Source organism: Melanerpes formicivorus, unplaced genomic scaffold (assembly GCF_026170545.1).
Source record: "Melanerpes formicivorus ecotype bairdi unplaced genomic scaffold, bMelFor1.0.p_v2 SCAF_10, whole genome shotgun sequence".
Lineage (NCBI taxonomy): Eukaryota > Metazoa > Chordata > Aves > Piciformes > Picidae > Melanerpes > Melanerpes formicivorus.
In genome coordinates, this window is record NW_027142362.1 from 10,633,916 (window position 1) to 10,653,808 (window position 19,893).

The 19,893-nt window shown below is 61.7% G+C and overlaps 5 protein-coding genes across 7 annotated transcripts; 1 reads left to right on the forward strand and 4 right to left on the reverse strand.

Moving 5' to 3' along the window:
* Positions 1-4: 4 nt before the first annotated feature.
* Positions 5-1,640, reverse strand: HDDC3 (HD domain containing 3). Its single transcript, XM_068143609.1, has 4 exons — positions 1,529-1,640; positions 910-965; positions 591-831; positions 5-229 (listed from the first exon to the last, which is right to left on the reverse strand). The coding sequence occupies exons 1-4, from the start codon at positions 1,638-1,640 to the stop codon at positions 21-23; spliced, it is 618 nt and encodes a 205-aa protein (XP_067999710.1). The 3' UTR covers positions 5-20.
* A 34-nt stretch (positions 1,641-1,674) lies between these two features.
* On the reverse strand, positions 1,675-2,373 carry NGRN (neugrin, neurite outgrowth associated). The gene is made up of 3 exons (XM_068143610.1): positions 2,211-2,373; positions 2,032-2,142; positions 1,675-1,956 (listed from the first exon to the last, which is right to left on the reverse strand). The coding sequence occupies exons 1-3, from the start codon at positions 2,336-2,338 to the stop codon at positions 1,689-1,691; spliced, it is 507 nt and encodes a 168-aa protein (XP_067999711.1). The 5' UTR covers positions 2,339-2,373; the 3' UTR covers positions 1,675-1,688.
* A 103-nt stretch (positions 2,374-2,476) lies between these two features.
* TTLL13 (tubulin tyrosine ligase like 13) lies at positions 2,477-13,892 on the reverse strand. The gene is made up of 13 exons (XM_068143595.1): positions 13,690-13,892; positions 12,565-12,683; positions 11,892-12,022; positions 10,115-10,271; positions 8,697-8,840; positions 7,405-7,490; positions 7,029-7,254; positions 6,403-6,587; positions 5,661-5,849; positions 4,840-5,023; positions 4,163-4,360; positions 3,119-3,455; positions 2,477-2,737 (listed from the first exon to the last, which is right to left on the reverse strand). Exons 1-13 carry the CDS (start codon positions 13,886-13,888, stop codon positions 2,532-2,534), a joined length of 2,361 nt encoding a protein of 786 aa, XP_067999696.1. The 5' UTR covers positions 13,889-13,892; the 3' UTR covers positions 2,477-2,531.
* An 8-nt stretch (positions 13,893-13,900) lies between these two features.
* On the reverse strand, positions 13,901-15,551 carry GDPGP1 (GDP-D-glucose phosphorylase 1). The gene has a single exon (XM_068143604.1). It carries the CDS (start codon positions 15,542-15,544, stop codon positions 14,444-14,446), a length of 1,101 nt encoding a protein of 366 aa, XP_067999705.1. The 5' UTR covers positions 15,545-15,551; the 3' UTR covers positions 13,901-14,443.
* On the forward strand, positions 14,493-18,876 carry CIB1 (calcium and integrin binding 1). 3 transcript variants are annotated; one of them, XM_068143608.1, is made up of 7 exons: positions 14,493-14,540; positions 16,039-16,073; positions 16,682-16,784; positions 17,121-17,274; positions 17,522-17,640; positions 17,722-17,810; positions 18,068-18,876. In XM_068143608.1, the coding sequence occupies exons 1-7, from the start codon at positions 14,517-14,519 to the stop codon at positions 18,087-18,089; spliced, it is 546 nt and encodes a 181-aa protein (XP_067999709.1). In that variant the 5' UTR covers positions 14,493-14,516; the 3' UTR covers positions 18,090-18,876. The 3 variants fall into 3 exon arrangements, with proteins under 3 accessions (XP_067999709.1, XP_067999706.1, XP_067999707.1); XM_068143606.1 differs by lacking the exon at positions 14,493-14,540 and adding an exon at positions 15,748-15,885; XM_068143605.1 differs by lacking the exons at positions 14,493-14,540; positions 16,682-16,784 and adding an exon at positions 15,515-15,885.
* Positions 18,877-19,893: the final 1,017 nt, after the last annotated feature.

The following is a 19,893-nucleotide window of genomic DNA, read 5'->3' on the forward strand; positions in this document are numbered from 1 at the left end:
ACGCTTAGCTCTGCGCACGTTTATTGGCCCACGCGCCCCGCCCCCGGCTCCCGGCCTTCCTCGCCGGACCCGGAGCCGCGACCGGGCGTGGCCGGCGGCTCCAGGGCCAGGCCGCGCTCCTGGAAGAGCCGCTGCAGCGCCGCCTCCAGCGCCGGGCTCGTCCCGCGCAGGCCGAACACCACCTGCGCCGCCCACCGGAAGTACTCCTGCACGCGCTCCGGCGACCACCCTGCGGGCACACGGCGGCCACACGTCACGTCCGGCCGCCGCGAGCCTCGGCAGGGGCCCGGGGCTGGCCCCCGGGGCTAGCGGAGCCGGGGTGATGCCCGCAGAGCTGGGCTGAGTGGAAGGCAGTGCCCGAGACCCAGCCGGGCTCAGCTGAGTGAAACACCGGCACCCCCCGGGAGGCCTCCTCCTCCCCTCCCACCTCTCCCAGCCGTCTGCAACCGGCCCAGGCTCAGAGCAGCTGTGGCCGGGCACCGGGGCTTTGCCTCAGCAGGGAGCGGGGTCCCGCCTGGCGCTCGCAGGCGGAGCGGCAGTCCCGGAAGGCCCTCCCTGTGGTGCCGGTGCTGCCCTGCTACAGGCTGTACCTTCCGGGGTGCAGCGGTTGAGGTCACGCAGGTTGTAGAGCTTGTCTGCCAGCTTGACCAGCTTGGCACGGGGGCTGCTCCCCGGGGCGTGCTCGATCTGCAGCCGCTTTCGCTCCATCTTGGGCAGTGTCTTGTCATCTGTCACCTCTGCCACCACCCCGCTCACCTCCTGCCCGAACTGCTCCTCAATCTCTGCCAGCGTGGTGTCCGTGTCCTCCACCGTGTCGTGCAGGAGGGCGGCCTGGGGCGAGCAGGGCATGGTGGGGGTGCCTGGCCAGGCCTTCCCTGCAGCAGGGAGCAGGGCAGGGCTGGGATTTACCTGCAGCACGACGATGTCAGTCACACCAGCCTCGTGGGCCAGGATCCGGGCTACACCTGCGACCCAGAGAAAGGGGTATGGGGGTACAGAGCAGGAGCAAGGAGCTCCCAGGGCTGGCTGGTTGGCATCAGGCAGGGAGGGGCGCCAGGGATCCACCCGGGATGATGCATCCCACGGCCATGTCCTGCAGGGTGAAAGACCAAGGCTGGGGCAGGCACAAGGTCCTGGGAGGTGGCAGCCAGAGTATGGGGCTGAGGAATGGGGAATAGTGAGCATAACAGCAGCTCCCGTAGGCAGAGCAAGAACGCGGGGACCATCCCGGGGGGAGGTGGAGGGTTCTCTTCCTGGAGCGGAAGGTACTCGGGGGGGGTCAGACGCCAATCGGGCAGCAGGGGGACGGGAGAGGCAGGGGCACGGGAGAGCTGCGAGGGAACCTGGCTCCCTCCGAAGCTGGGATGGAGGATTCCGGGAGGACGGCAAATGCTCAACCGCGGAGTGGAGCCCCAGGGGCTGTGTCTCGAAGACAAGCAGCGCCCCGGGGCAGCGGCGGCCCCAGGAGCCAGGCGCGGTGCCTTGGCGGATGGAGCCGCTGGGTCGGGGATGCCGGTGGGTTCCGCACCGATGGGGTGGTTGATGTAGGGGGTGCCCTCGGGGTCCTTGCGCCGCTGCCCCTTGTGCTTTCTGGCCGCGAAATCCGCCGCTTCCAGCAGCGCCGCCGCCTCCGAGCCCATGGCCGTCGTGGCGGAAGCAGTGCTCGGAGGCGGGTCCGCTTCAGCTGTTTATTGCGCTCCGGGCCCCAGCCCTCCCTGGCCCCGCGGCAGCCGGTACAGCACTGTCCCGTCGGGGGCGCGGACCTCGTCGCCCGCCCCAGGTGTCCGTGTGGGTCCCGGTGCGGCGCTCAGCGCCCTCTCATCCTGCCGCTGTCGGCGGTGCGGCGGCGGACAGCTCCGGCTCCGCAGCACCCGGCGCACCACGTCGGTGCTGACGCCGAAGCCCTGGGCCAGGCGCTCCAGCGGCCACTCTTCCGGCAGCTCCTGCCGCAAGAATCTGCGGGCAGAGGCACGGTCAGCAGGGCGCGCCCGGCCCAACCCCGGCCCGGCCCGGCCCGGCCCCGCCGCTCACCGCATCTGCTCCATCGCCTGCCAGGTCAGGGTGCGCTCGGGGGCTCCGCGCCCCTCGCCCAGCTCCCGCCGCAGCCGCTGCAGCCGTACCTTCTTTCGCCAGCGCCGGGCCCTGCGGGGAGAAACGTGAGCGCCCGGTGTGCGGTGCCGGCCCCGGTTCCGGCCCCGGCCGCCTCGCACCTCTCGGCCTCCTCCAGCTCCGAGTCCGGCGGCTCCGCGTCCCCGCTCCACGCCGCCGCCGCCCGCCGCGAGGTCCCACCGAGGAGGAGCGCTGCCCTCCGCAGCCCGCCCCGGACCAGCGCCGCCATGGCCGGGAACCGGGGGCCGGGCGCTGGGTACCGGGCGGAGCCTGCGGCGGGGAGGACCCGGCCGGGGAGCCCCGAGCGTGCCGGTGCCGGGCAGGTGGCCGGGGAACGAGGGGCCAGGAACGGCCGCAGGGAGCGGGGAGCTTGGCTGCTGCCCGGGGGGTGCAGCGGGACCTGTGGCGGGACCAGGCTCCGGTCAAGGCGGCCCCTCTGCCACCTTACCTGCGCTTTTCACGCTGGCACGGTACAAGCCAGGTGTGTGCGGCACACGGGCGGTGGAGGCGAGAGGCAGCTCCCGGGCTACAGCAGCACTGAAGATGCCACCTCTTGCGGCATTCCCTGGGCTGGCTGGGGACACCTGGTGACAGCTGCCTGTGTGGGAGGACAGCCTGCCAGCTTCACCTGTTAGAAGAGTGGCAGATGTGGGGGGCAAGCAGGCACCCCACTGCTGCTCTCCATGCTGTGACTTGGCCCTGTGCCACCCTGGGAGATGCTGGAGCCAGGAAAGGCTGGGTGTAGGTGTGGGTGGTGGGAATGTGGGTGCAGTCCCATGGGCAGGGATGGCAAGGAGCAGTGTGGCAGGAGCAAAGCCTGGGGAGGGGCTGAGGGCTGTGCTGTGCCACTGAATGTCTCCTCCAAACTTCTCAGAGCTTATGTGAGCCCTTGCCTGTCCTATCTACTGGCCTTATGACCTGATTCTCGAGTACTTCTGGGCCTCTCACGTTCCCCCATCCCATCCCTGCCTTGGTGATGGGAAGCCAAAAAGAAGGGAGGTGAACTCACAGTCCTCAGCGGTGCTCCTGCCGCCAGGGAGCTGCTGCGGCCCCCGGGGTTCAGCATGGGGCTGGGTCACTGCCACCCGGCCTCGCAGCCAGCCTCTGCTCCGCACCCTGTGCTGGGCACAGGAAAGGATGCTCTGCCCTTGGACCCTGAGGCTGCCCACGGTGGCAGGATCCATGCCCAGGCTGGGTGGCAGCTGGACCTTGGTGCTGGGGTCACGTGTGACCTGCTGTCCCGATGGCTGGACTGGAGCCCCCAGGAGCGAGATGGGGACGAGCCTCATCAAGTGCGGGGGGTCTTGGGGGTCCTGGGCCTGGAGCACATCCCAGGGGAATGGCAGCTGGAAAGAAAGTGTCCAGAGGCCTTGGCAGTAGCTGGAAAGGAAAACTCTATTCTTGAGAGGTTGGTGCTGGTAGATTGGAAGCCAGACATGACCCAGCACTGTGTGAGCAGCATGTGGAGGGAAGGGATTCTGCCCCTCTGCTTCACTCTACTGAGACCAGCTCTGGAGTCCTCAGTGCAGGGGAGACATGGACCTGTTGGAGTAGGTCCAGAAAAGGCTACAACAATGATGGGAGGGCTAGAAGTCCTCTGCTGTGAGGCCAGGCTGAGAGAGTTGGGGCTGTTCATCCTGGGGAAGGCTCCTTTCAGGTTGTTGTAGAGAGCAGGAAGGTCTTGCCTCAGCCTTCTTTTCTCCAGCCTGAATAATCCCAGGTCATCACCTTCCCAATAGTGTCAGGGAGCTGATGTTCAGGAAGAGGCATTGTTTGCAGTGAAGAATTCACCTAAAGACCTTTTTTTCAGCTATGCCCACAGTTCCCTCCAGCCCCTCTGCTCTATGTGTGTCCTTTTACCATGCTCTCAGCAAGCCAACCAGGAAGGGACAAAATCTCCTGACTGCATGAAAATCCCCAGCCCCTACAACAGATCTCCTCTGTCTGACCCACACCAGAGCTGCTCAGTGCCCATGGCTCCCTCCCCACTATCTCCCATGAATGTGTCTCCTGTCCTGGCCTCATGGGCTGGGCCAGGGCCATCTCCAGTTACCTGGCTCCGGGGGTCAGCAGTGCAGGATCTCTGGGTGTGGGCTGGTCTGGGAGCTGTGGGGAGCAGCTGGCAGAGCTGGTGGATGAAGCCCAGCCCTCGGATGAGCTTCTCACGCTGCAGGAGCGCCTTCACTCTTCTTTTCTCCTCATACTCCACGATGTCCTGGGGCTGCTGGGAGTTGTACTGCATATGCTGGGCCTTAGAAAAGAGACCCAAGGTACAGCAGGGCTGAGGCTGCCATGATGTGCCAGAGAGACATGGGTATGGGCTGCTCCAAGCCTCATGCAGGGTTACAGAGCTGGGAGAGAAGGTTCTGGTGGGAGCCACAAGGGGGAAGGGACAGCATTGGAGAGAGCTGCCAGCACAAGCTGTCAAGTCTCTGGACTTCACAGAGTCCAACCTTCATAGTATCATAGTATCATTCAGGGTTGGAAGGGACCACAAGGATCATCTAGTTCCAACCCCCCTGCCATGGGCAGGGACACCCCACACTAGATCAGGCTGGCCAGAGTCTCATCCAGCCTGGTCTTAAACACCCCCAGGGATGGGGCCTCAACCACCTCCCTGGACAACCTTGCAGCTCTGCTCCCTTAGGAGACCCCCCACAACCCAGCCCTGTTCCCAGAGCCAGGTTACTGCCTTTGGGAGCACCACAGACAAACACAAGAGGCTGGTACCTTCCTGTCCCTCATCCCAGTGCTTCTGTGGGTGAGGCGGGTGGTGGGCGCTGGGGCTTTGGTTTGGAGCTGGGGTTTGTCCCCAGCTGACTCTCCCTGCAGGTTCTCTTTCCTCTCCTTTTTCATCTTCCTGGTAATAGCTTCCAGCTTTTCATTTTTCAGGCGAATTTCCTCCAGCTGCTGCCTGCCACAGAACACTGCCCTTAGGCACTGGTTCTGTGAGAGCCATGACAGCAAAGGCTCTTGTGAAGCCTTCACTGCAAGGACACTTGACTGCAGTCAGTAGTTCTGTAGTGAACAGATCACAACAGAAGTGTGCAAAGAAATGGCCTTTAACAACAGGTGTGAGAAATGTCCATGAACTCTGCTCTGCCTGCCAGGAGGATGGAGGACAGTGAGATAGCTTCAGGAGGGCACATTTAGGCTGGATGTTAGAAATTCTTCCCATGAGGGCGGTGAGACACTGCAACAGGTTGCCCAGGGAAGTTGTGGATGTCCCCTCCCTGGAAGTGTTCAAGGCCAGGCCAGATGAGGCTTAAGCAGCCTGGTCTAGTGGAAGGTGTCCCTGCCCATGGTGGGGGGTTGGAACTGGATGATCTTCAAGGTCCCTTCCAACTCAAACCATTCTATGAATCAAGTGCCTCCAGAATGGAACACTGGGTTTGCCTCCCAAAGGTGGATGTGAAAGGCTGACACTTTGCTCTGGTGACACAGCATGAGCAGACCCTTTCCTTTCCAGCTCCCACCAGTTCTCTTACATCGGCTAAGCGGCAGAGTTGTCCCCAGGTAGGGGTCAGAAGCCTGGCACGGGGGCGGCGTACCTGGCACACTCCTCCCGAGCTCTGGAGGCCGCTGTTTCCTGGAAGAGGGAGCTGCTCTGCTTGAAGAAGGGCTCGTACCTCTCCGCGCCCCACGCTGGGTAGATGCGGCGGTAGCCGCCGCGGTGGGACTCCTCGTACTGCTCTACCTGCTCCAGCCAGGCAGCCTGCTTGGCCTCCAGCTCCTCGTGTCTGCAAGCCAGGAGAAAGCATGGGCAGGGCGGGCTGGAGGAGGCTCAGGACCTGCACCTCTGCACCCTCTGCCTGCAGCGTGCTGGTGAAAGGAGGTTGGAGTGAGGTGGGGGTTGGCCTCTTCTCCCTAGCATCAGGTGACAGAATGAGAGGAAATGGCCTGAAATTGTGCCAGGGAGAGTTTAGGCTGGAGATTAGGAAACTATTTCTTTCCTGCAGGAGTGGTCAGGCATTGGAACAGGCTGCCCAGGGAGGTGGTGAAGTCAGCAGCCCTGGAGGTGTTCCAGGAATGTGTGGCCATGGCACTGTGGGACACGGTTTAGTGGCCATGGTGGTGCTGGGTTGTTGGTTGGCCTCGCTGGTCTTAGAGGCCTCTTACAACCCAAACGATTCTGTGAAGTGATTCCAGATCTCTGAGCCCCTGCCCCTCAGCTTGCCCACCCAGCTTGCAAGAGGATTCAGGTTAACATGTGCCTGCTGCAGGAACACCTGTCCCCCTGTACTCTGCAGGGGGCTGGGAGCAGCAGAGGACAGGGCTCAGGCAGGGCAGTACCTGGGGGCCCGCAGGGCCTGGGGGCCCTGGAGGAGCCGCTCCTTCGCCCGCTGCTTGTCCTCCTCCAGCACCTTCCTTTTGTTGCAGGCATGCAGGTTTATCAGGGTGAGGGTGTCACAGAGGAGAGCATCCTTCACCTCACAGTCGATGGCAGTGTCTGTGTTGAAGCTGGGAGAGTGGTTTACCTGCCAAAACGAGCACCCAGTCTCACCTGGCAGCGCCCAGAGCCTGCTCTGGCCCCACCACTCGCTTTCCTGAGATGTTCCTCCCTCCCAACAGTGAGAGAGCACAGGAGACTGGCCTTGCCCTTCTGCAGAGCAATGGCAACCACACTGCAGGTGATGCAGACCCCACACCCTGCAGGGGATAGGTGAGAGGCAGCTGTCCTGAACTCAGGACACCGTGACAGGCCAAAAAAGGCCTCGGTTCAGGGGACTTCTGGCTGCTGGAGAGGCTGTTCAGGGAGCAGGCTCCTCCATCCTGCTTAGCCTCCTGGTCTTCATGGCCTGTTCAGCTCTGCAGATGAGGTAGCCCTTTGTAATCAGACAAGTTCTGGTCACCACCCTTTGTTCTAGAGCCCTCCCAAGATGAGCCAGCTCTGAGCACAGCAGCAGACCTCTCCTCACCTCCAGCAGCCAGGGCTTCAGCTTTCTGTCCAGCAGGATATCAAACCCCAGTATCTCAAAGCAGGCACAGGCAGTGGTGTGGCTGGGGAAGCAGCTCTGGTAATTGTGCTTCAGCACAGGGTGAGCTGAAATAAGAGTTTTAATAATAATATCTTCAATGTCCTCCCAGAGCTTTGTGGTGTTGTAGCTGTTGTCTGCCATCCAGGCATTCAGGGTGGACAGCTTCCTGCATGGAGGAGAGCAGATGGTTGGAGCTGACCAGCTGGAGATGCCAGCTTTGCTCCCAGGAAGATGGAGTTTTAAAGTGTGCCAGGTGCAGCAAGGATGTGCAGCAAGGAGTTGCACCAGGCTCTGCAGTACCTGGCCAGGACAGTACCTCTTGCTGCCTCTCCTGCCATCCCAGATGAAGTTCTGGTTGTGTTTGTTGATGGCATAGTTGGTCAGATGCATGCAGTTATCTTTCTGAGAGGGGAAGAGCAACAGACTTTCATTTGTTCTTAACCACAGAGCACAAACAGCCCCCTTAGCACCAATCCAGACACCAACTTCACCCACTGTTTCTGTCACCCTGGGACAGGGAATTCAGCCAGGGGGTCAATCTCTCCCTAGGCAGAAGCTGGAGCTGACAGAGCTCTGTCTTTTCACACCTCTGCCCCCATCTCTGGGCTGGAGCACAGGAGTCAGCTCTACACCTGCCATTCCAGCCATGTTCTAGCCAATGCACCTGGGATCCTCAGAACAGGAGCAGATTTCTGCAGATCCCTCCTCTTCCCCCGCTCACCCAGAGCAGGAGGCCCCTCTCAGCCATGCCCATGTCACAGTGGGGATGCCTTTGGGCCATGCAGCTCTGGGACAAGCAGGCAAAGAGCCATCTGCCAGGGTAGAGCACAATCCTAACCCTCCTCTGCAGGGGTTTTACAGGTTGCAGGCCCCTGCCTGGAGATAAGCACAGCCACACTCTTCTCCTTGTCTTCCCAGTTCCCCTCCCTGTCTCTCCCAGGCTGTTCCAGCACCACCAGATAATTCCCAGGTCCTTCTGTTCCACCTGAAGCACAGGCAGACAGGGAATGGTGTGAAGTTGAGAAGGAGCAGTAGGGATATTGCCTGGAGGTGCTGTGGGGTCTCTGTTTTTGCAGGGTTGCAACACTTGACGGGGTGAAACCCCGAGAAACCAGATGTACACTTGCTTTTCACACAGCTTTGGGCAGAAGGTTGAACTTGGGACCTTCCAAGATTCCTTCCAAGTGAAACAATTCTGTGATGATACCAGTAAACAGCCCCCAAATGGGCCCTGGGAATACATCCACTTCCCTGGAAAAGGTCAGGGCCAGGCTGGATGAGCAACCTGGTCTAGTGGGAGAGGTTGGACTCGATGATCCTCGAGGTCCTTTCCAACCTTAGTTATACTGTGATGTCCTATGGCTGGAACTAGATCAACTTCAAGGTCCCTTCCAGCCCAAACAATTCTATGAATCAGACCCTCCTAAAATACCTCCTGTGAGGAGGAGGAGGAGGAGGCACAGAGGGAGGGGAGGACAGGAACACCAGAAGCTGGCTCCCACCGAACCCAGCAGCCCCTTGGCTTTTCACGGGCTGCAGCACCCTGAGGACCAATGAAGGGCTAACACCTAGATGAGGCTTTTTCTTTTTGAAACTTCCCCTTTTTACCAGGTTCCTGCTGCTGGGGTCGATGTACCTCGTGGTGGCAAAGCGGGCCAGACCCTCCTTGTAGACAAAAATCCTCAGGGGCTCACAGGAGGTGAGCAGCACGTAAAGGCGCATGTCGAACTTGAAGCCGTCGATGAGGAAGGGCTGGGAGAGAAAAGGCAGCAGCCAGGGTGAGACAAGGGAAGGCTGCTGGGGTGCTACTGCTGGGGTGCTGCTTTGGACTGGATGAGCTTTTCAGGTCCCTTCCAGCCCCTAACATTCTGTGATTCCCCAATGTTCCTGGATATTCCCATTTCCTGGGTGCAGTGACTGCTGGAGTTAGGTGAGAGGCCTTGAGCACAGCCCTGTAAGGAGAGGCTGAGGGAGCAAAGTTGTTTAGCCTGGAGAAGAGGAGGCTCAGGGGAGACCTTATTGCTCTCTACAACTACCTGAAAGGTGGTTGTAGCCAGGAAGGGGTTGGTCTTTTCTCCCAGGCAACCAGCACCAGAACAAGGGGACACAGTCTCAAGCTGTGCCAGGGGAAGTTTAGGCTGGAGGTGAGGAGAAAGTTCTTCCCTGAGAGAGTCATTTGTCATTGGAATGTGCTGCCCAGGGAGGTGGTGGAGTCACCATCCCTGGAGGTGTTCAAGAGGGGATTGGATGTGGCACTTGGTGCCATGGTCTAGTCATGAAGTCTGTGGTGACAGGCTGGACTGGATGATCCTCAAGGTCTCTTCCAACCTTGGTGATACTGTGACACTGTTCTCAGGCTTGCAGAAGCTGTGCATGAGAAATGTCTCTTCTTAAACTAGAGAGCTGGGAGAGCTAAAAGTGACTACAAGAATAGGATGAAGGTTGTGCTTCTGCCACAGGCTTCTCCTCTGCATTCATCACTTGGCTGCCTAGAAGAGGAGGCTGTAGATTGCTGTCTACAACTACCTGAGAGGGCATTGTAGAGAGGCTGGTGCTGGTCTCTTGTCATAGGTAATCGGTGATAGAACAAGAGGGAACAGCCTCAAGCTGCAAATGAGGAGGTTTAGATTGAACAGTAGGAGAAAGAGTGGTCAGGCATTGGAATGTGCTGCCCAGGGTGGTGGTGGAGTCACCAAGCCTGGATGTGTTTCAAGGTGGTTTGGATGTGGTGCTTGGGGATATGGTTTAGGGGTGACCCTTGCAGAGTAGGGTTCTGGGTTGGACTGGGTGGTCCTGAGGGTCTCCTTCCAACTTGAACGTTTCTGTGATTTCCTCCAGGCTGCTGCTCATCCACATGGCCTGTGCCACCCCATGGCAGCTCAGAGAAAGGCTTTCCCCATGCTCCTGCCAGGATGCAGCTGCCCCTGTGCTCCTAGCAGCTCCAGGAAGGTGCAGGCCACAAGGAGGCTGCGGGGTGCTGGCAGAGGTGGGAGGCTGCAGCCCTCCTGCCCTGTCCCCGTTGTTACCTTGGAGATGTACTGCTGGCAGATCATGCGCTCTCCGGGCCTGATCTCCTCTGGATTGTGAGTTATGAAGATGCCTCTGCCCTGGCAGCTGCTCTCTGGCTTGCAGATGAAGATTCTCTTCTTTCTCATGCGCCTGTAGGCCTGGAAATCTCCATAGCTGGGCAAGGAGCAGGGGAAGGGAGGGTGGCTGTTACCAGCTGCCAAACCCAGCCTCTGAACTCTCCCTTGCCAGCTGGGTGCTCAAGCAATGATGCCACAGAGCAGAACAGGCCATGCTGCTGCAGCAGAGGAACAGCACACCTATGCCTCAGCTACCTCACTGACAAATAGGACCTGATAAAGCTCCCTGGTCCCACCACACATCTCCACCTCTGAGGGGAGGTTCACAGGAAGTGCTCACCTCTGAACCTGCAGGAGCCAGTAAGATTTTGGCTCTGCTGCCACAGAGGGAGCAGGAGAAAATAAACAAGCCTTGGTTACAAAGGAGGAGGAGGTCACAAATCTCTGCATCCCCTTCTCATACAATGACAGAATCATTTTAGTTGAAGCTCATCAAATCCAACCATTCCCCCAGCACTGCCAGGTCACCACCAAACCAGGGCCCTCAGCACCACATCCCCACAGCTTTGAAACCCCTCCAGGGATGGGAACTCCACCACTGCCCTGGGCAGCCTGGGACAGATATTGAGAACTCCCAAGGGTAGGAAATTGTTCCTCATGTCCAACCTAACCCACCCCTGGGGCAACTTGAGGCCATTTCCTCCTGGTCTACTGTTTGTTCCTTGGGAGAGGAGACTGACCCCCATCTGGCTCAACCTCCTTTCAGGGGGTTGTAGAGAGCCAGGAGGTCCCTCAGGCTCCTTTTCTCCAGGCTGAACAATCCCAGGTCCCTCAGCTGCTCTTCACCAGACCTGTTCTCCAGACCCTTCACTGAGCCTGCTCCTGCACCTCAATGCCAGCTCCCCAGCCAGCAGGCAGGAGGCCTTGGCCAGTGCATTCCAAGCAGGGCACAGAAGCTCATGAGCTGAGATCTCACATCACATTGTGTCTGATCTTCAAAAGCAGCTGCAAAGCCATCCATCTGCCCTGCAGCCACCTCTGCTGCTCACACCAAGCAGCTGAGAGACCCCCACAGAAACATCAATTACACTTCCCACTCTCCCACTGCCCTCTGACTTTCTGGATGGTTCCCTTTCCCTTAATTGCACCCTCCAGCAGCAAGGCACCCCAGCACAGAGGACACCATTCCCCAGGCTAATCCAGCCTGATTGGAATTGCTTTCTACAGCTCCCTGAAAGGAGGTTGGAGCCTGGTGGGGATTGGTCTCTCCTCCCTAGTATCAGGTGACAGAACAAGAGGAAACAACCTGAAATTGTGCCAGGGGAGGGCTAGGTTGGAGATGAGGAACAATTTCTTTCCTGCAGGAGTGGTCAGGCACTGGAACAGGCTGCCCAGGGAGGTGGTGGAGTCCCCATCCCTGGAGGTGTGTCCAAGAAATGTGTGGGTATGGCACTTGGGAACACGGTTTAATGGCCACGGGGGTGTTAGGTTGAAGGTTGCACTCCGTGTTCTCAGGAGACTTTGCCAACCAAAACACTTCTGAGTTACACACCTCTGAAACCAGAAACGTGTCTCAACACCCCGACCGCTCCCGGAAAGGCTACCAAGGGCCGGGCCAAGAGAGGAGATTTCCAAGAGGCCCCCTGAGCCCTGGCTGCCAAGCAGAAAGGCTCCCACTCGAGACTTCGCAGCCCTAGGTCCCACGGGTGTCACTCACTCGGCTGGCAGGCACCAGGTGCGGGGGAAGATGTTGTAGTCCTTGGGGAAGAGGCGGAGCATGCGGTTGAGGTTGCGCGCCAGCAGGTCCTTGCGGCAGAGCTCGATCATCCCCGGGAAGTGGTTGATTTTCTGAGGAGATGCCGACGAGAAACAGTCAGCAGGGGGACCGCAGGGGGACTGCAGGGGTCCTCCTCGAGGCCCAGCCCAAGTGCGGGTGCGCAGGAGCCGGCACGTACAACGGGAAGCTGGGCCCTGGGTTGCCTTGAACCTTGCCGAGGGACAAGATTAGGCTGGGACTGATTTATCTGCACTTCAGCAGCGTGATTTATCTGCTGGCCCCATCTCAGCCCCGGAGCTCTCCCTGGCTGGGACAGTGCAGCGTCGGGAAGGAGCCATTTGTCACCCAGAACCATTTATTTCATGCCACATGAAAGGGGCTGGCAGGTCTCCAGTTCACACCACTAACTGCCAGAGCCTTGCTGGGGGCCCTGCAACAGCAACACAACAGAAGCAAAGCCTCAGGGACCTGTGACCTCTGGAGCTGAGAGAAGGGGCAAGGGGGGCTGGTTTGGAGACCTCTGTTTAGTTCTTCAGCTCCTTGTTCCACTAACAGCCCCCATCTCGCCCCCTTCCCGAGCTCATCCCGAGCCTTTGGGGGGGGCAGTGTTTACCTGAAACCTCTTCATCTCCATGAGACGCTCCAGGGACACCGAGGAGTCTGTCCAGTACACCGTCCACTCCTCATCCTCTGCTGCTTCCTGCAGCCCGCAGCGCCGCGCTGCCCGCCGCACTGCAGGGCCATGCACAGCCTGTGAGTGCCAGGCACGGCCACCCCCCCAGAGTAACCAGGCACGGGGTGGAACAACCCCCAGCCTCTGGCTGCAGGCGTAATGGGGGCTACCAGCCCCCTAGGTCCACATGCCTCGAGGTTCCAGAGCACCTCCAGAACTACAGCAGGCTTGGACCCACCATGGGTCCAGAATCACAGGGGCAGATGCAAATAATCTGCAGGTAAGAGTTCCACCTACTCTTTGGCAGCAGAACATGAGCTCAGGAGCAGGGAGGTTGCTGCTGGGATGGTTTCAATTAGTGGCAGCTCTGAATTTGGCCTCTCACAGGGTTGGGAAGGTGACGAAGGTCACCACAGAACTGGTGTGAAATGGTTCTGGTCCCATGGTGCCCACGCTGCCACACCACCTCCTGCTCTGGCTCCCCATCCATCCCCCAGCACAGCCCAAGGCAAAACACGAGGTGCTTGTCCCTCTGCAAAAGCAGTGACCTTGCCCAGCTGACCAAGCTGTGACCCTCAGCCACAGGTGGCTGTACTGCTAGAGCAGTCACTAGCAGCTTGGCTAATAACAGCCAGGAGCCTGTGTGGTGAAGGTGCAGCTTGTGGCAGCAGAGAACAGGACAGGGAACCAGCTCCCAGGAGCATGTCGCTAGAGATGGACAGCAAATGAAGAGGCTCTGGGTGCTGATCCTGCCTGTTCCATCACTGTCAAACAGCTGGGAGTTCTCACCAAGCAGAGGAACCAGCCTCACCTTGCACCTGCCCCTAGCTAGCCCCTCCTCACCAGCACTGACAGATATATGGCAAATGTAGCCACAGGGAGCGAGGGCCTGCACTGCTGTGGCACGTTTTGTGTCTCTGAACCTGAGAGCATCCCAGTCCAGAGGGTGGAAAGCTCCCAGGGGCCCAATGAATACATAAAAGGGTAACAGAGTGGAACTGGTGTACCAGTGCTCAACCCTGGTGAGCAGGCACCCGAGGGCTGCAAGGGGCACCCTGCACTTACCACTCTCGTACTTGCAGCTGGTCAAGTTGATGGAGGGCACGCTGGAGCGGAGAGAGCACAGAGAGCTGCTCAGTGAGGAGCCGGCACCTGTCCTGGGCGGGAGGGGCACGGCTGAGTTCCACACACACAGCTCAGGGGCACAGCAGGGAGCAGCAGGGGCTGGGTGAGGGGGCAGAGGGGTCCTGAGCACAGGGCACATCGCGTCTGGGAACACTGGGCCAGCTGAAGGGCAAAGGTTTATTTTCCCATTCGGAAGGTCCCTCGAAAGCCTCTCTGGGGCTGAGGCGGAGGGGCACAGCCGAGCATCGCCCTCCAATGCTGCCCCGGGGCCGTACCCCGGTACCGAACACGGGCCAGGCGGTGTGTGCGGCAGGGAGCGGACAGAGCCCGGCTCGGGGCTAACGACGTCCCGCCGAAGAGCCGGCGGAACACGAGCACAACGGACCGGGGCCGGAGGGGGAGGCCTGCGCGGCCACCTCCCGCCCTGCACACCGCACTCGCCTGCGCTTCCGCCTCCTCCGCCGCGGATCGGGGTCTGGGGGGTCGCCGGGGCAAGCGGGCAGGCCCGGGAGGGTGCCCGGGGCCGATGCCCCCTTGCTGTCCCCCGCCTCCATCGCCGGCGCCGTTCCCATGGCGACGGGGCCGTAGAGACGCCGGTGCCGGCGGCCAGAGCGACCCCGTGCACTCACATAGCGGCACTAGCGCCCCACCACCTCTGCCGAGCAGCGCCCCCTGGCGGCCGGTGCCGATGCGGTCAGCCCGCCAGCAGCCGCGCCAGGTCCTCGCCGAGGCGCAGAAGCTCCGGTTCCGGGAGGAGGTACCCGTGGATGGTGCGCAGGGCCTCCTCCTCGGTAATGTTCTGGTAGAGCGGTGCCGCCGGTAACGGCAGGTGCCCCGCCAACTCGCACAGCGCCACGTTGAAGTCCTCGCTCGATTTGGCGCCGAAGCTAGGCCTGCGGGCCCACAGCAGCACCCGCAGCCCCCGCCCGGCCCCGGCCCCCTCCGGCGGCTCGCCGCGCGTGATGAAGACGTTGTAGGCCAGGCCGGTGTCAGTGATGTGCTCGGCCGCCCGGCACACGTCCCGGGCCACTGCCTCCAGGTCGGCGGTGCCGGCGGCGTAGAAGAGGAAGGCGGGCGCCGGTACGCCGCGCAGAAGGAGCCAGAGGCGGCGGCGCGGGCAGACAGCCCGGGCAGGCGCGGCCTCCACCGGCAGCGGGCGGCTCACGTAGAGGCCGTGCAGGTGCAGGTGGTTGACCGAGGCGCAGCCACCCAGCCCGTTGAAGCCCAGGCGGAAGCCAGGGTGGGCGCTGAGCAGGGCCACCTCCAGCCCGCCGAGCAGCGCCGGTGCCGTCAGCGTCTGCGGCAGCCCGCGACTCGGCTCCGGCAGCAGCAGCACGTGGCCCCGCTCCAGCGGGCTGGCGTTGATGGCCACCAGCAGCGGGACCGTCCCAGCGGGGCAGCCCCGGTCTCCGCGGCTGGCCGCCCTGCGCAGGCGGAGCAGCAGCTCTCCGGGGCGCAGGCGGGTGAAGTTGAAGGCGGCGGGGTCGAAGGGCTGACGCAGGCTGCAGACGGGCTGCGGCGGGCGGCGCTCGGTGCCGCGCTGGACGTTCAGCTGGGCCACCAGGCGCAGGGGCCCGGGCAGGACGCGGGTGGGCAGCGGGCCCAGCCGGTATCGGAATAAGCCCCGCTCCATCCTGTCGTCCCAGCTCTCCAGCAGCGCCCGGTCGAAGCGGGACGGCGCGGAGCCCGGCTCGCCCTCCCAGCCGGATCCCGGCAGGATGAAGTCCTCCTCCCCATAAACAAAGTCGGTGGGGCTCGGGTCGCCCGGCTCCTCGCTCGCTCCGGCCGCCTCCATGCTGGGAGCCGGTTCCGGAGGCGGGGCGGAGCTGAGCCCTTTTTCAGGGCCCGGTGGCGCTGGCACAGCCGCCGGGCCGGTATCCCGGCTTCATCCCTTGACCTTGCTGCCTTCCGTCATCTGCACGCTGTCACCGGGTGCGCGTGGCAGCGAGCTGCTGCCGGCGGCGGGGCGGGGCGGGGCCGGCCCCGGTCGGGTCTCGGCGGAGGTAGGGCGCGGGCCCGCCCCGGGGCGCGGCGGCGCTGTGGCAGCGGCCGGCGGAACGAGCAGCGGAAGCCGCGCGGGCCGCTATGGGGGGCTCGGCCAGCCTGCTGCCGCGGGACTTGCTGGGCGAGTACCAGGTACGGGGCATCGGGGCCACCGGCACCGGGGAGGAACCGGGGCTGGAGGGGGGTCCGGCTGCCGGAGAAGGCGGATGCGTGGCGGGCAGGAGGGGCCCCGCGGCTGGGGCGGCCCGGGGCAGGCCTCGGTGCTGAGCCGCTCTCTCCCCGCAGGAGCTGACGTTCCTGAGCAAACAGGAGATCCTGCTGTAAGTACCGCCCGGGGACGGGCACGTCGCGCTCTCGTCGTGGGGGGGTCGGCTCTGCCCTGAGGGCTCGTGGGGCCCCGGTCCGGCTTCGGGGCTCCATCCTCACTGAGGAGCCGCTTGACGCCAGGCAGGGGATAGGAGGTGCCCAGCCCGGGTGCCAGGCAAAGGTCTGTAGGCGCTCCTGGGGACACAGGGCATGGGCCAGGCTGGTGGCACCCAGCAGAGCAGGGCACCGGTGGCACAGGGCGTGGGCTATGCCGGTGGCACCCTGCAGAGCAGGGTGCTGGCTGCGGAGAGCAAGGGTGCTGGCTCTGGAGACAGCTCATGGCCCCTCCGAAGCCCCAGCTGTCTGGGCTGGCAGAGAGCAGAGGGCCAGTTCCTATCTCCTGTCAGCAGCCACTGAGGTCCTGGGAGCAGATGTGGGAGTGCTGCCTTCACAGGACCACCCGGGCTGGCACACTTATGCTCCAGGCCAGCTCTGGACACAGCTGGCAGGGAGCTGTGGGAAACAGCAGCGTTAGGAAGAGCTGCTGGCACTGCCTGTGCCCAGAGGGCTGCCTCCTGCGCCCCTCACACCACAGAGCCTCTCTTGTTCTTGCCTCTTCAAGTGCCTACAAGAGGTTCAGTGAACTGCTGCCAAAGGAGGAGAGGGAAATCTCCTGCTCCACGCGGGTTCCCAAGAGCCAGATCCTGACACTGCCAGAGCTGCGGGTACGGTGCCTGGCAGCCAGCGGGACTCGCTGCTGCTCCCTGGACCTGGGTGTGTTTGGGCAGGGCCCTGTTTACCCACCTAGTGCTGTGCCCTCACCCTGCTGCTCCAGCAGTCACCTGGGGAAGCTGTTTGCTTGCTGCACGTCAGCTGTGCCAACAAACAACTTCCTTGTACCCGCTGCACCACCAAGGAGCCTGCAGATCCCTGCTGTGTGGGGCAGCACACGGGTGGCATGGGACTGGCACAGTGACACCATGTGTGACAGACCCATGGCAGAGTGGGGTTATCTGCTGTGGCAGAGCCAGCCCGGCCCTGAGCTGTCCCTGTCCTGGCAGGCAAACCCCTTCCAGCACCAGATCTGCCGGGTGTTCTCCACCTCAGAGGCCAGGGATGACAGCATGTCCTTTGAAGACTTCCTTGATATGCTGAGCGTCTTCAGTGACTCTGCCACCTTGGACATCAAATCCCACTATGCCTTCCGCATCTTTGGTGAGGCTGGGGGTGGAGGCCGCGTCCTAGGGTCCCCATACCTCAAGGGAGGGCTGGCAGGGCCCTTGGAGCACACACAGGGATGGCAGCTTTAGGAGGCCCCTGTGGGAATGTCTGACTTGGTGCGGTGGTGTGTGGTGTGGAGCCTGCTGTGTCCTCGGGTCACCCAGGCCCTCTCCTGGCCTGACACAGCAGCTCTCTTGAGTCGCTGCAGCCCTCCTGAAACATGATTTTCTGCTCCCCAAAGACTTTGATGAGGATGGGGTTCTGGACAGAAATGACCTGGAGAAGCTGGTGAACTGCCTGACGGGGCAAGGTGAGGAGTCACGGCTGAACAGCACCGAGATGGAACAGCTCATCCGAAACGTGAGGACCATCAGCAGGGTAGGGGCAGTTGCATTGTTCCAGCCACACGGAGTTCACCACTCGCCTTTCCCTCCCCTCCAGATCCTGGAGGAGTCTGACATTGACAAGGATGGCACCATCAACCTCTCGGAGTTCCAGCACGTCATCTCCCGCTGCCCGGACTTTGCCAGGTACAGCTTGATCTGCAGGGGTCTGCCACCGACCCTGCTTGCTGCACTAACCTTGGGGCAGAGCTCGTGGGGGCAGTGGGGCAAGGCCACCCTGTACAAGGTGTCCCAGAACAGCAGAGTCTAGCTGTGTCCTGTGCTGGCTGTGCAGAGCCTCCCCCACACAGGCAGGGCAGTGGTGTCACCACGGCACCAGGCACTCACAAACCAGCTGTGTGTGACCCAGGGAGGAGGTGCAGAACCTCTTGTGTCTCTTGCAGCTCTTTCAAGATCGTGCTGTGAGCACCCCGTGGCTCTCCAGAACCACTCCTCCAGCTACTGCAGCTCTTGATGGCCTCAGCAGCTTTCTCTTTCAGCGAGCAGAGAGGCCCCTCTCCTTGCCAGCCACATGTGCCTTAGGCAGGACCCCCTGCTGCTCCCCTCTCACACCTGAGATGGCAGGCAGATGGCGACTGCCGCTGCAGCCTCCAGAGGTGGGGCCCTGGGAAGTTGCCTGGCCTGCAGCCATGCTGCTCTCCCACGATGGGATTTCAACTCCTTATGCAAACCAAAGGCAGCTCCATGGGTGGAGGAGGCACACAGAGGTGCTCCTGGCTGGCCCATGCTGCACCCAGCACAGCCCCACTCTTGCCCTCACTACCAATTTGTGCCTTCACCAGAAGGCAGGGAAACTGCCTACCCCTGCTGGCTTCCTGGGAGCCTCTCTGCTGCAAAGTGGATCTGTTAAAGCAATAACTCAAAACTGGATCAATTTCTCTGAGCAATAAATCTAATCTGGGTCTGTTTCTCCCAAGCAATAACCTAAGCATGTCTGAGTTTCTCTGAGCAATAACCCAAGTGGCACTGGAGATACCCTAACAGCAGAGCTGTCTCCACAGCTGCACGAGATGCAGGACACGGTGCAGCCAGGCTTGCCCCAGAGACACTCTAGCCCTGCTTGTTCCTTTCTGCTCTTCTTTGCCCCCTCCCCTGGCTCAGGCTCAAGCTCAGCAGCTGCTCTGTGCTGCCCTGGCCTCTTCCTCCTTCTGTTCCTGCAGGGACACAAATAAAGGGCTCTGGTTTCACCCTCTGCTCTGTGCTGCCTTTGTCTGGCTGCGGCGACGGCAGGGGCTGCCCTGGCAGCGCTGTGGGACGGGTGCCATGCAGGGTGCTGGGGACACGGCCTCCTGCCAGGCCTCTCTGCCTGTGTGCCAGCCGCAGCTCGAGGAGGACAAGAGCTGGGTCCCAACGTCCTGTTTGGTGACAGGTCCCATGTCCTTCTTAGTGACAGCCCTTCCCGTGGGCCACCTCCCTCCAAAGCCAGGGCTTGTTCTCAGCAGCACAAAGAGCCCAGAGCTCTGAGCGAGGCACAAAGGGAAATCCAGGGCAGGCAGCACTACCTTTGCTGCAGGCAGTGCTGGAGCCCTTTGTGTCTGTTCATCCAGCAGGCTCTGCCCTGGCCCACTGCCAGCCATGGGCAACGGCCCTGCCTAGGCTCCACAGCAAGCCCCCCGGCCACCCTCCCAGGGAGCCCCAGCCAGAGCTGCTTTGTAAGGCTATGGCTGAGCTATGACACACGGCAGGGCCTGAGGGTCCTCACCGCACCTACGCTGGAGTGGAGGAGCTCTTGGCTCTCTTGGGGTGCCACAGCCAGCGTCTCTGTCAGGGGATTGGGGCTGGCTGCTGTCTCGGGGCATTGGGACTGGTGGATGGCTCAGGGCATAGGAACTCCTGGCTGTCTCGGGGTGCCAGGGCCGGTGGCCATCTCGGGGTGCCAGCATAGCTGTTTCTCATGTACCGGTTCCTGCTCAGTGCCCCGTGGTGCTGATGGTATCTACCCGCAACGACCTGTACCCCTGCGGCCCTGGGGGCTGTGTCTGCTGGCACGGCACCAGTCAGTGCCTCCGGTGGCTTTTTTGATGTCCCAGAACAGGCTGGGCAGGAAGCTCAGTGCACTGGTCCAGCTGGGAGGCAGGCAGTGCTGGTCCCTGGTGGGGAGCCTGCCTCGACACGCAGCTCAGTTTGGAGCTCGCCACTTCCCCCAGCCCCGGGCTCACGCTCCTGGCGCTTCCCAAGGATCACGAGTGGCATCACACAGCCTGGCCCC